This window comes from Nansenia antarctica, assembly GCF_963989245.1.
Source record: "Nansenia antarctica genome assembly, chromosome: 10".
NCBI lineage: Eukaryota > Metazoa > Chordata > Actinopteri > Argentiniformes > Microstomatidae > Nansenia > Nansenia antarctica.
In genome coordinates, this window is record NC_137680.1 from 17,705,114 (window position 1) to 17,719,713 (window position 14,600).

At 45.7% G+C, this 14,600-nt stretch overlaps 2 protein-coding genes across 2 annotated transcripts in view; one reads left to right on the forward strand and one right to left on the reverse strand.

Annotated features, from left to right (window-relative positions):
- The window catches only part of LOC308167022 (uncharacterized protein), a 15,822-nt gene extending 10,978 nt beyond the window's left edge, over positions 1-4,844 (forward strand). The window contains exons 8-11 of the mRNA XM_080541367.1: positions 1,787-1,925; positions 3,477-3,559; positions 3,766-3,862; positions 4,122-4,844. Of these exons, the coding sequence (XP_080397493.1) occupies positions 1,787-1,925; positions 3,477-3,559; positions 3,766-3,862; positions 4,122-4,289 (487 nt within the window). The 3' untranslated portion in view covers positions 4,290-4,844. The remainder of the gene's footprint in view (positions 1-1,786; positions 1,926-3,476; positions 3,560-3,765; positions 3,863-4,121) is intronic.
- An 861-nt stretch (positions 4,845-5,705) lies between these two features.
- zfpm2a (zinc finger protein, FOG family member 2a) overlaps positions 5,706-14,600 on the reverse strand; it is a gene marked incomplete at both ends in the record, with an annotated part of 112,864 nt that continues 103,969 nt past the window's right edge. Inside the window, 3 exons of the mRNA XM_080540282.1 lie at positions 5,706-8,191; positions 8,567-8,788; positions 9,324-9,530. Of these exons, the coding sequence (XP_080396408.1) occupies positions 5,706-8,191; positions 8,567-8,788; positions 9,324-9,530 (2,915 nt within the window). The remainder of the gene's footprint in view (positions 8,192-8,566; positions 8,789-9,323; positions 9,531-14,600) is intronic.

The window sequence follows — 14,600 nt, forward strand, 5'->3', positions numbered from 1 at the left end:
CCTGCACTAATCCAGATGAGAAAGTCAAACAGCAGAAAGTCCATGGCACAAACTCATTTCATCACTTTATTAATTTAGATATTGCCTTCCGCTCCTGCGGAGAAAAAAAAAGAAGGGCCCTCTGAAATGACCAACATCGGTGAGGCGTTTTGCTCTACATGGTCCCCACTCCGTCTCCCCTCGTTATCTGTTTAATTCATCCCGCCAATCTTGGCTGTCTTTACCCACTAAATTTCCCTTTGACACGCATGCCTTCCTTCGCATAATCCTCACTCCGGGGCAGAATTAAAAATGGAAAAAAGAAGAGGGGAATAGGACAGGTGGCTGGAGAATCCTTGAAATAATGTCAATGCCACAGCAATGATTTGACCAGATTCAAACGGCGGGGCTGATAGAGGGGAGTGTTTTTTTGGGGGGGGGGAGAGAAAGAGGTGACAGGTGGAATGTGTCGAGACTGAAAAGTCCCTAAAGAGCCCGGTCGAAGAGTCAGGTTCTAAATTGTGGTACGGGAATGATTCTGAATGATTCTAGGAGGAAACGCTGGCGAGGAAGATGAGAATGTCAAAATGTCAGTTTTTTGGATGATTTGAAAGCGTTTTTTCGTCTGTGAAAGGTGGAAAATGAGAACAGTGGCAACAATTCCCCTTTCTGCTGGCAAGTTTTCACCTTTAAGTGACTTTTTAAAACATGGAACACAGCCGACGTTTGTATCTCCACATAACTCCGCGTACCGGAGTTAAAGTTCAAGTTAAAGCCATGTTCAAGTTGGCATTTATCTCACCCATCAGAACGGACTTGCTTTAACAGAGCTCGATATTCCAATAGAAATTCCCATGAGAAATAACATGCCATATCAACAACAGTTAAAATAGATGTAATAAACATTGAAATGTGTGTGTTTGGAAGAGTGGGGCGTTTTGTGAGTTCATGCAAGACCCGTGCCTGTGACACTTATTGCTGGGATTTAGGGGCTCATCCGTGGGCCTGGTTGGGGGCTGAAGACTGGGGCAGGGGGTGTAGGTGGGTTGGGGGCTGGGGGGCTCGGGGTTGGGGGCTGTAGGCTGTGGGGTGTGGGTGGGTGGGCTGGGGGCTGTAGGCTGTAGGCTGTGGGGTGTGTGTGGGCTCGGGGCTGGGGGCTGAAGGCTGTGGGGTGTGGGGTGTGGGTGGGCTGTGAGCTGGGGCAGCTGTGCGGCGGGCGGTACTATTGATTGGGCTCCGCAGGCTGAGACCAGCCAATTCAGAGCACCAGTGAGCTGAGACCGATTGGGCCTCCTGAGTTACAAAATCCCAGCGCTCTTCTCTTCATCTGCCAAAAAAAGTATTTCTCATTCTCCAGTCAAATGTCTGCTAAAGAAAGTTTCGGATTTTGGCTATAAAGACTTTACATTTTTTTTAAAATATATATTTATGTTATGTTCATCCTCCAGATTCTCTCACATTGTTGTTACTAAGGTTGTTCACACACACACACACACACACACACACACACACACACACACACACACACACTGTACTGTCGCTTTGGAGTTGTACCTGTCGGTGTATATTAGGGGCCTGAGCTCTGTCTACCTTCGGAAGATACAAATCCATTGTTCTACATGAAATGCTATTCTAATTAGTGGAGAAATGTAGTAGAGTATTTCAAAGTACAAGAGGACTGTAGTTCCGTCCTTATAATACCTCTGTGACTGAATATGACTTGTTCGTCAGGCAGTGGCTACAGTACGAGAGGCTTCCCTTCCTGATCCTGATCAGGACCCAGATGTTGTGTTGTTGCCCTCCTCAGGTACACACAGCTGGTGCCTTCCCTCCAAGCCACGCAGTTCTCCGCTGCCACCGGGTTGAGCCGCATCCTCATCATCCTGGGCCTGCTGAAGCCAGCCATCAGCGGGGACAACATCTCTGAGGAGCTCCTAGGACGCCAGGTGAGTCTTCCTGCCCTGCCCACCACCAACACTCCTGGGGTCAGGTCACCCTTACACACCATCTGTGCTGCAGTTGGAGGAGATACGGTACGGTAGAGCCTAGATGTCCAGGCTGTGACAAGGCCCGAGGAGCTGTCTGCTGTCCTCATTGTGCGTGCGGGAGCAATGTCGAACACAGCCACACGATGGCGCTAGTGGTAGAGTAATGGTTGTTTACGACGAGAGGCTTGAATGGATGTTGCATTTGTTTTGTGTATGGAGTATAGGTGTGTCATGTATTTGTCATTGACTTTATGACAGAAACACGCCGTATCTTTGAGTCATAGCCTACTTGATGTGTCAGTGTTTAACAGTCTGGAAGGAAGACTAATCTGTGTATTTTGTAGATGGGCTTGAGTGAGGAATGTCCTTATACCGGGAGCATGCTCTGGCATACATGGAACCAATGGTAAACACACTCATGTACTGTATGTCACTGGGTTGTGTTGTCACGTTTACCTGCCAACGGTAACATGGTAGGAAAATTTAAGTATTCTAGTATAGTGGTGAACAACAACAAAACATTTTTTTTTCTAAATGTATATTCTAAATAGGACAAAGTATAGTCTTCGTCAATAGGGGAAAAAAAGAGAAGCATAAAAATGATCACGTAGGTAGAATACATAATGGACACCGTGCTCCTTTTATGTGGTGATGAAAGGGCCTGCCTCGTGGCCCATTGAGATTCCTTTTGACATTTTAATTTGACTCTTCAATTGCTTCGGATTGGGGATTGTTCTGATCAAGTGTAGCTACTATACGCCCTATTTTAATTTACTGCTGTTAACATGGAAAACACAAGCACCTATGTTTTTTTTAGAGGGGTCATTAGATGCCCTCGTGTCCTTAATAAAATCACATAACTGCCATAATGGGTTGTTTGAGAGAGTGAGTGTGTGTGTGTGTGTGGAGGGGGGGGGGCGGTGTAGGGAGAGACAGAGAGAGCAGGAGACTACAAGATGGAAAGAGAGAGGGAGATGGAGACGGGGAAAGACAAGAGAGAGAGGGAGGGAGACTGAGAGAGGGAGAGGGTAAATAGCTGTGGCTATTTATTCAAATTCAGTCTGTATGGCATAGATGACTGCTCCGGGTTAAAGTCTGAACTGTTCATTAAAATAGCTCATTCTGCCACCCTCTTTTCGATGGCAATAGAGATGAGGGACCTATTTCAGCTTTTTAAATATGACAGTTGTTGCCAAGGAGATAAGGACATAAAGTGAGACATTGTGCTTGAATTCTCTTGGGAAAGAGAAATATTTGAAGACCGATTTGTGAAGGTTATAACACACACACACACGCACGCTCCATTTCTCAATTTTTCACTCCCAAGGTCATATACATATTCTGTGACCATTACTTAATTATGTTGAAACGATATAACGATAACTGTTATGTCAATAATACAGAAATATACAGCTTATAATCAAATTATCTTAGAAAGTATTGATATTAGACATGGTGTTACAATTGCAATCATTTTTAAATGTATAATGTCATCTTCCTTTCCTATAGAAATACCTCTTGAGTAACCCAGCCCATCAGAGCAGTGCTGTGGATGAACATTACTTCCTGAATGAAAGTGCTTCTCAAGTCAGGTAAGACATGAGTGTGTGGGCCTGTCAGTGACTGTTACTATGAATGAAATGTACAAACTCACAAAATCACAAATATGCCTTGTAATGTCACATAAGGACATCTTTATGCCGTGACATTGTGAGTGATAAAACCGCAATGAAGGTATACAGTAATTTAAGTGGTTATATAATGTACTAACAGACTGGTTTATTTATTTTTTTTACAGGGAAATCGCGATGTTCAAACCCCTCTCAAGTAGCACCTCTGTGAGTGTCATCATGGGGGATTCTTTTGATGAGCAAATTCCAGCTCATCTAAACCAAGTGAGTATACCTGGCATCCCTAACCTGTCCATATGGCATTTAACTGAGGTGGTGAAAAAGGTTAAGGCTGGCAACTTGCTACTGTACATGTACCCTTCATATGCTATTGGTCTGTCCTAGCCAACAGAGAACAAAGCACAACCATGTTTTTTCTTATGCTTGTCATGATACTGTATCCATATCATGTGTCTTGCCACTTACTCTCAATCTCCCTCTAACTCTCAAATAAACATGTTTTCGTTCACCCCCACCTCACCAGCTTGTGGCCCAGCTTCAGAAGAAGTTCTTGGAGAGGACCTACCCGTCAGCCAGTCACATCCATGTCCGAGGAGCGGACCGCAGGATGATCTACAAGGAGCCGTCTGTGATCACTAAACACCTGAGGAAGCTGGTCTCACTACGGCAGTCTAGACAGAAAAGCCAGTAACTCCAAAGTGATGCCAAATGTCTTAACTTCGCCATTGTTATCTTCATCTGAAGTAAATTGATGTTTGCTTGCTAAAGGGTCTCTGGTTCTTTTTCAGGCAGGTTTTGCAACTGGAATGTACTTGACATGTTAAATGGGAATCAGATCGGTTTCAATTGATTGATGTTTGAATGTTTATTAAGTTTTATACTTTATTGTACAAGTAAGTGCAAATATCAGACAGTTTGGCCTTAACAGTGTAAAGAATACGTTTTTCTTCCTTTGTACAGTGTGTCGATTCTGTGTTCTCTCTGTCCTTTCAGTATACTGTATGCACAGATCCACTTCATTGGCCCTGGTATAAGATATTGTTACTGTGAAAGAAAGACCAGACATCGTTGGATTATCCTGAGGATTTAAGTTTAATTATGACACCACATCAAAATAAAAATTTCCAACAGATCTGGAATTTTATTCCATCCATATACATGCATAGCAACAACGTTTTTTAAGAAACATTTTTTCTCCCATAATTAGGACATTGGAATGATCATTTTACATCAGAATCCCTTGCCAACCTCCCACCCATCTTGTTCATCGACAGCAATAAACTTAATTATTGTACAATTTCAATTTTTTTCTATGGGTTACAAATAATATATGCAGAGTTCCCCTTTCATAATACTGTTTCAGTAATGTTCCCTCATTTACAAAGTATTGCATCGAGAGCACATTTTAAAAAGGGAGACCAAAGTATATCAGCAAACAGAAATACAAGTACTATACAAGAATGCTGCCATCCTCATGAAAACATCCACGTCTGAGTTTAAGAAAAGAGACAGGGACGAACAGCCACATACGTATGCAAAGCCATGTGTATATGCCAAAACATAAGATGCAGGATTGGCCTGGTTATCCCCCCAAAACGGTGGTGTTAAGGCCAAGAAGTCATGAATAGCAAGCTGCAAATGACATTTAGGCATATACAAAAACTGTTACAGCAAATAAGAATACACAAGTGCCTCAGTAGCTATTTTTGTGTCTAAAATGCATCTCATTTGTATTCTGTCTATTGTTTCTTGAGCCTACATTACAGTGTAAACAATATGTGTGCTACACAAGAATGACTATACAATAACATTACAAACAACTCTGATATAAATTTCATTTTGAATTTAAATTAAGATCACTACTCCTATTAATACTGATTGTAAAATAAATAAATGTGAAAGTGGCACCAATATTACTCTTGATTCTTTTTTTTTCTTTTTTTTTCTTTTTACCAATGATTTGCATTAAGTCTTAAAATGATGAAAGAAGAAGCTTCTCTTGATTGTCCACAAGCAGCATTTAGAACTGCGTGATGCACTATTCCAGACACGACAGTGTACCCAAACAGGAAAAAGGGGAAGGGGGGGAAGTGAGAGGAGAGGGACTTCATTTCACATGCTCAGCAGCATGTGACGAACAGTAGAACTTCTTGTGGGTTATAAAGTTTGACAGGTTGTTGAACTGGATGTCACAGAGACGGCAGTACTTGCCGCTTCCCGCCGGCTGGCCGGAGCCGTTCACACCCTTAGTGGCTGCGGGCGCGGCTTCCTCGGTTGGAGACTTGGACGCTGGAGAGACGTTCTCGTTGGAATCGGCTGGGTTCTCTGTGCCCCACGTGGGAGAAGGGTGCCCATCCTGCTGCTGGGACTGGTTCTCCTGCTGCGGAGGGACCTGGGGGCCTGAGCGCTCCTCTGGCTTGTGCCCTCCGTTGACGATGACCATGCCCCTGTTTTTGGGCAGAAGGGGCAGTGGCTCTTTGCTGGGGTGGGGGCAGCCGTTGGCTGCTGGCTGCTCCCTGCCTGTCTCCCCCCCTCCCCCTCCGTTAGTGCTCTGCTCCTGCTCCATGGACTCTCCCTGCATGACCAGCCCACCGGCCACGTAATCGGTCGGCTTTATCCCGAAATATGGCGATATTTGCTCAGCACCTTTCACCTTCTTTATTGCTCCGGGATAAAGGCAGTGGGGCAGAAACATATTCTTGTTCTCGTCTTTAGCAGGGATGAGCTGAGGCTCGCTGAAAGGCTTGAGCCCCGGCACAGGGCCCAGGTGAGGGGGGAACATGCCCCCGTTCTGCACAATCATTTTCCCGTTGCCGTTCTTCTCACATTTTCCAGGACTCTTATCATAGGCGTCATCGGGATTATTGCCTTCGCTCTTCACGTCTGGGAACATTGTCGGCTCCAGACTGCCAATCTCACTCTGCTGGGTGGCTGTTACAGGGCAAAAGTTCTGTTTATGCGCTAGGTAGTTCTCCACTTTGTTAAAACTTATCTTGCACACGGTACATTCGTGATAGTCCAACAGTCTTTTGGGGGAGCTACATGTTTTCTCAGGGATTGGCGAGCACTTTTTGCTGAGATCAATGGGGGCGTCCAGCTCCTGCGGGTCCATGGTATTGCATTTGGGGGCCAGGATAGACTTGGTGACAGTGAGAGAGGCCTCCAGATGTTTGGGGACCATCCCAGGAAAGACGTCACAGCGAGGGTGGAAGCGGTCAGCTAGGCTCTCTACTGCCTCCTGGGACGTACAGGGGTTCCCCATGGGGGGTACGCCCAGGAAGCCAGGCTGCCCCATGGGGGGCCTGTGATCCTGGTCCGGGAGACACATCTCGTACATCTTCCTGCGCTTGCGGGTTCTCATGGTCCTCTGCATGGATGGGACCTTGTTGGCGGACATGCGTTTCATGGGCGGGTCGTGACGGGTGGCACAGTAGTACTGCTTGTGGACCATGAAGGTCTCGGGGCGGCTGAAGGTGATGTTGCAGGCCTCACAGACGGTGTTGCTGGGGTCAGCAACCTCACTCTCCGCCGGGGCCGTGCTGGGGCTCTTCACCTCCGCCGGCTTACCATTCAGCCTCTCTTCCACGCCTGTCGGGGTGGCGACCTTTTTCACCTGGCCAGGCAGATCCTTATCCGGGCCTTTAACTCCTGCATTGATCATGTCCAAAACGCTCGTGGAGGTCAAACAGGCCGACTGCATAAGGTGACTGGCGTCAGCCTCGGACGGGTGGCCACCAGTGAGCATGTTGACCGAACTGTGGCCGCTGTTGGGGCTCACGGCCTCCGAGACCTTGTCTGACACGCTGGAGAAGTCGGGCGACTTGGCCATGTGCTGCCAGCGGCTGTTACAGTAGTGCTTTTTGTGGACCAAGTAGTTGTCCAGGTTGTTGAAGGTGATATTGCATTCGAAACATGTGGCCCCTTTGGGCATGAGCGGGCTGTAGATCACTGGAGGATAGTTGTTCCCCCCGTGGCGTAGCCTTCGGTGAACCAGCTCCGACATCTTCGCCAAAATCTCTGAAGCCTGCGGGACGACGGAAATGTCCTGGGAGAAAGCGAACTGAGACAGGAAGGGGCCCATGGGGAAAGTCGGGCCCATGTTATGCTGGACGGGAGAGGAGGCGGGACGGGGACTGGAGGGCTCAGACTTGATCCTGGTGTAGGAGAAGCTGGCCTTGCTGCCCGGGTGGCCGTCCCCCTTCTGCATCGACAGCATGGGCTTCTTCTCGGCCTTCTCCAGCTCTCCCTCTGTGTTGCCGTCCTTGTTGAGGGCTCCTTTGGGACTCTGGAGGACGTCCCTCCTGTTCCCCAGCTCAGCACGTTGGGCCTGCTGTAGACTCTCCTCCACCCCCCTCGGGGAGTGCTCGCTGTCGCTCTCTCTGTGAAGTTTGCTGCCGTGCCCGTGTAAGTCCTGATGCTGTAAGAGTTCCCTGTGGTTCTGGAAGCTGATATGGCAGTGATTGCATCTGAAGGCCGCCTGTGACAGGTGAGAGAGGATGTGGTGTTGGAATGTAATAAGAGAATCTGCAGTGTAGTTACAGATTGTGCATTTCAAGCTGGTGCCAGGAGGGAGAGTCTCTTCCATTTTGACACCTGTGAGGGAGATAAAAGAGACGTTGAGATTCTCGCCTCCCACTTCCCCTTAATGTTAACTACAGCCACCATCACACATTTAGGCATTATGCCAAGTTTGTCCCCATCCTTCAGATTTTTTTCAAATGAATAGGCTGACGGTGGAAAATATGTATATTCCTATGGTAAATGTCTTGTTTCAGAACTTATGTCATTCTCACGTCACATAATACTATACTATATAAAGTCATTGAAAAAACATGTATATGGTGCTACTTTTATTTGAATAATTGTATTACATACAATTGATATGATAAATAAATAATATATAGATGCATGAATAAATAGATAATGACAGCTAAAATAAATCTCCAATAAGCATATATCTCTACTCACCACTGTGTGTACTCAAGTGCATTTCCAGGGCTCTGGCACTAGAGAAGGTCTTGTTGCATTGTGGGAAGGGGCAGTTGCTGAGGGTCTGGTGAGGGCTGTTGTCGTTCTCCTCCATGGGCTCAGGCTCCCTCACCCTCCCGCTGCAGTAGTACATCAGATGGGCCTGCAGGTTCCTCTCACTCCGGTACCAGATCCCACAGGCCTTACAGGGGAAGATGTCCTCTGGAGAGACACACAGACAGGACATAGTGTCAGTACACAGTAACACACACAGACACACACACACACACACACACACACACACACACACACACGCATATATTCTTTCGTACTGATTTTCAAAGCTATGTGAAAATGCTGTTATAGCAAAGCCTCTGATACGAGTGTGTTAATACCACTAGGTTGGTGCCCTTTCTCAAGGGCAAACGAGAGAACACTGGACCATCTGCTTCCAGCAGCCTCCCTGTTGAGCTGAACCTCGATAGCCCTTATTAAGTAAACACATGCACTATTTACATGAGGCGTCTATTTTTGCAATTAACAGGTTAGTCGGAGCCTTGGCGTGTTTACGTGAACCCCAAACCGAAGGGCGACTGCTCTTATCTCCTCCACAGAGGCTCATCTGGGGTAATCTAGGGCTCCTACTGTAGAGACACATTCTCCAGTTAACCAGGTGACCGAGAGTAACACTAGTCTGAGAGAGGGGACAGCACTCTATGGAGGGGTGTGTGTGTGTGTGTGTGGGGGGGGTACTTACTGTTTACGATGGCCGTCGGCAGTATGGCCGCCATGGCTGCCTGTTGTGGGAGGAGCTGGATGGTGTCCAGGAGTCTGGCTGGGTACATGCCCTCACTCAGGGACATGTGGTTCATCGCCTGGAGACGGGAGTCAAAGTCCACAGCAAACGCCACAAGCTCTTCATGCTCCATGATGTTCTTGGTGGTGGTGCACCACAATTGGCCACCTGGAAGAGAGGAAGAGAGAGAGAGAGAAGAACAACACTTAATACATGCTGAGCTAATGATGTATATATGATTCATTAATTCATTCATAATAATAATGACGGTTATGTATGATTGCATTATTATTGGTGCCCCCTGAGGGTATGAGATGCTGTAATGCAACGTGTAAAGTTATTTTTCACCATTCAGAAATGTCAGAAACACTTTTTTATACATAGTCCCCCTATTTCAGAGCACCAAAACTAATGGGACAGATTCATATAATGTCCAAAATAAGCACTCCAGTTTACAATCGACAATCCTTTGCCTGCAATAACTGCCTGTTTGTGACCCATTGACCCCACCAGGCGCTGGGTATCTTCTCTGGTGAGGCTATGCCAGGCCTGAACGTACTACAGCCATCTTCGGTTGTTGTTTGTTTTGAGGTCTTTTTGCCTAAAATCTCAGGAAATGAAACGCAAATTTCCACATGTTGGCCCTGAAAAACCCCCTAGTTGCTATGGCAGTATATTTTGGGTTGTACTGTATGATGAAGCGCCATCCAATGCATTTGGAGGGATTTGCTTGTAACAGAGATTCACTTCGTTTCACTCAGATTTTTCATTGACTTTCATTGACACCTCTTGGTTCTCATGTTGACAGACACCAATAGCAGACTCCAAATGAAAATGCAAAGCCTACAATCAATACTAGACCTTGACAGCTATCTTATGTCTGCATGAATGACGTGACGGAATACACCTAACCGGACTACCCAGAAACACCAGTCAAGCCATTGTCAGTAGGGGGACTACGGTATGTATAATAGTTAATTCTAAATTATGAAACCAATATGTAACCTCGTTTCAGATCCAAACTTATATACAGTAGAGTGTACAGTCCAAAGAAGAAAAAGGGCTTCACTGTCCCATGACTTCCGGAGGGAACTGTATATGATACATAGTATGTTATAAAGAGTAAAATAACAATGACAAACATGTGCTGTAAAAAGTAACGCTCATTCGAGGAACATTCTGCTGTGGTACATGCTGTAGTGCAGCATAGTGCAGCTATACAGAGCTACGCGACCTGATGCAGGTCCTCCACATTATTAGATTGTTGTGTTTTGGGATTAAACATTCCTCTGAAATCTCCTGAACATATTCATTAAGTCACAGAGGGAGCGGGAGAGAGGGGGAGAGAAGGTTTTAGCTTAGATAATATTTATCTCAGCACATGACAGGCTTTTGAGCTGCACTTCATTTTTCCATTGAAGAGATTAAAGTTTTTAATATGACTATTTACAAAAATCTGGCTGGGGAGATAACAACAAACTATGATATGCTCCCGCTAAATGGCAGAATTAGGACATTGTTTCAGAGGAAAGCTGGACAATTAATTAAAGCACGCTGTTAGCTTTCAAAGATGTGCAAACACTTCGACAGAGCGTCAGAATGAGGAAGGATCTGTGACTTCAGTCCAGCTGTTCCAGCAGAAAGCGCCTGGCGAGGAGAGGTATGAAGGAGACACAACTAGGAGCCTACAGAACCCATGAGTCCAGCCTCAGAGGCACTGATTACAAATGTTTACCTATGATTCAGACCCTGCAGACCTCCACGTGGACTGGGTTAAGGTGTTCAAGTGAGGCTCTCTAGAAACAATCCAGTCGTCTGCGGATTTAGAGAGGAATACCCGGGGATGAAAACTGAGTATGTTGGAAATTATTATTATCAGATAATGAATCATTCCCTTCTCAGATACACCTTCCACTCCATCCACTACAACTTTCTCATAACTAAAAGGCCTCATTATGCCCATTTTTAATATATTAAAAAAACACAATTCTCATTCCATTTTTGATGAAGAAAAAAAAAAAGATGCCCTTTTGCCTGATCTGCTGCCTACGACCACAGTAGTGGAAATTAAACTATTACCAGTGTGTCAGAGGAGTGGAGAGCGGTATTAAAATACGCCATCTTTCAAAGTCCCATTTGTGTGCAGGGAAGGGCGGTGTGTGTGTGAGAGCGCTGCTTTAAAGAGCAGTGCCTATCTGCTGGCCAATCTGCTGTGACGAGAGACACACTTCAGGCCCCTCCACTTCATCGTTTTGATTCTGTCACACCACACACTGCCTGGAGAGGCCCTTTGAATTTTTATCTCCTAATTAAAATAACAAAACTCCTTCGCTGTCTGCTGGAGTTACCATCAAGGTAGATACAAACTGCCAGCGACAATGGGGGGGCAGATCATCCGCTACTCACCACCAAAGTTTCAACTCCGTAAAGATCCCAGTTCAGAGGCACTCAGATTACCAAAGAGAATAACAAAATAGCCCGTGATACTGATACAGAAACACTCATGTCTCAAATCACTGTCTTTTAATACATCGGTGTCAAAGATAATATAGATGATATGAATTATTCCATGTGTTCCAAAGCGAAATTATTCTACAGTCGCCCAGTGCTCGACAAGAACAATGTAATTCACGAATGAAATACGCCCAGAGTCTATAGTCCTTTAAGCAACAGCACCATAGACACCCATCGGGTGCCTGTGAGAATGCTGGGATTGTGTTGTATATAACACAGAACTTTGAGACAGTGCCGTTCTCCTGCCTCAGCAGACTGAACCCACCTCAGCTGGAGACGGACATAAGATCCACTGAGAGGTGGTGTCTACTGAATACTGAGAGGTGGTGTCTACTGAACACTGAGAGGTGGTGTCTACCGGCCACTGACCATGACTGTGCAGACTGCAGGGGCGCCAGGTGGGTAAAAGCAGAAATAACGTTCAAAGACAGATGTTTCTTTAAGGGGCTCCTGTATGTTTGCTGGGTTGCTCTGAGAGATGTAACCTTTCATAGCAGGTCAACCAGGTCCGACAGACGCTGGTTAACCTACAGTACTCTACTCTACACAGGTGTGATCCGTCTAAATAGCCCTTCACACAGGGTCAAGAGTTGGTGTGAAAGTGCACAAGCAAGTCTTAAAACTGGGGGAAAGGCTGAAAAGTGCAGCTTGTGATTTGCCTGTTAGCCGTCTGCAATGAGCTGCCTTTGTGCAGTGGCCAATGCAGTTGGAATGGCGGCTATTGTCTGAATCCTCCTGCAGAGCACCTGATAAAAGAATAAAGAACTATGACATATTCTAAAAACAATGGAGGAATTAAGGAGAGACAATAGGCCAGCTGCTTCATTAAAACAATCAAAAACGGCATCCTGTACGTAGTCCAGATAATTAAAAAAACCACTGCCTTTCCTCTACAGTCTCTCAATACAATATTCAGCAGCTCACAGTGGCCCTGCGACTGTGGGCTTTGCTGGCTGAATGCCCTTTTCCCTTCCCTCCCTTTGATTAATGGGTTATTTGAACATGCAGTTGAAGATGAACATATGAAGGAATTCGAGAAACAAAATTATGCAAGCCTTCGTTATAAGTACTTACACTAATCAAACGTCAAAGGATGAATCGTATGGGAATATATAAGGCGCATGTATGTCCCTCCCCTCCTTAAGCCCTAGAGATTTCAAAGTCAGGCATCACAGGCCCCATTTTTTAATTTCTTTGCTTTAAACGACTTTATAAGAAAATGGATGTGTACAGTGCGCGTATGTATGGGTGGTGGAGGCGGAGGGAGGGAAGCACAGGAATGAAATACTTCTGCTCCCGCTCCGCCACCGCCACCACCGTATCTTAATGAAACCACAAACAAATCTCTCAAGCCTTGTGCAGAGCTGGGAGACAACAAAGCAGCACAAATAACAGAAGGGGGTGGATAATTAAACTGGCCCGAAGACAGGTATTCAAATGTTGGTGTGTAAACAGCACAACTCTTTAATAGTGACTGTAAAATGCGTAGTTAAGCACATCAGCTCTTGCCTCTCCCATCTGTCCAGACAAATGATCATTGCAGAGGCCATTACAGCACTGGGGTACAGTCCCACACTGCAGCAAAGCTACACATAGTCATGGACAGATTTTAGGGGGGGGGGAGTACAGTACAGTAACCTAACGGTTCTGACAGAATGGATCAGGAAACATGACTTGAAGATTCACACGTTACTTTGAGAACCCCCGACTGGGGTTGAAGAAGCGGTGACACATGGCATAGAGTATCTGTGTATACGAATCGAGCACTACAAGAACAACCATTCTGCATCAACGAAAAAATAGTTACGAGAAGCAAGCACAAACCTGTACATGTTACTCAAGTTATTCAATATATGAAAACGCTGTGGATGCAATGGATTTAATAAGGGATAGAGCTTTTTTTGCAAAGACAGGGGGGAAAAAAGGAAAGAATTTAAATTCTGAAAACAGACATTTTCAGTAACCATCTCGTCTCTCCTTGACGAGCTACTACTAGAGCTTGGTTGTGTGTTCTGGTTATTTGGGGCCCTGAAAGTGCTTGTCTCTGTCCGACGGTTCCCTGCTAACTGTTGGTCTTAATTGTGAAGTAGGGGCTGGTCCTGACTCCTGCCTGAGGGCACAGTGGGTTTTCTAATTAAAGACCTCTGCTCTTGTCTCCAAATCAGCCCCAACTCCTTGTCGAGCGGGTAGGCCTACTGCCATGTACGGCCTCCTGGCACCTACGAATATCAAGTAGCTTCGTCTGCCTGTCTTTAACTGCTTCTGGATTTGTAGGTTATTCTTTTACCTACATTCATCTGTTGTAAAGCCCCACGACCAAGGAGGAAGGAATAAACTCAGGGACACCATTTCACTGACAGTAAACACTAATGCCATTCGGTGCGATGTCTATTAGCAGCTGATCTATAAGGAACGGCAGACAACGCTGATACTAACAAGGGCTTAGAAGAAAAGGAGAGAAAAAAAGTGCAAATATTTAGATTGTTTTCCGCATCATCAAAGTTGTTACAGAGAGGATGACTCGAGGCTGTCAAATCATCAGGTTAACACCACCCAGAGCAGGCAGAAGAGAGAAACGCTGAGTGAGTGACTTTAAAGACAGTGAGAAAAACTACTCACAGGTCAAACAAGTCCATTGTTACCAGGTGCGGAACACACTGGAATTAGCTGACTGTATTATTCTAATGCTGGAGCGACCTCCCCCTTTCCCTCTCTGGCAGAGAT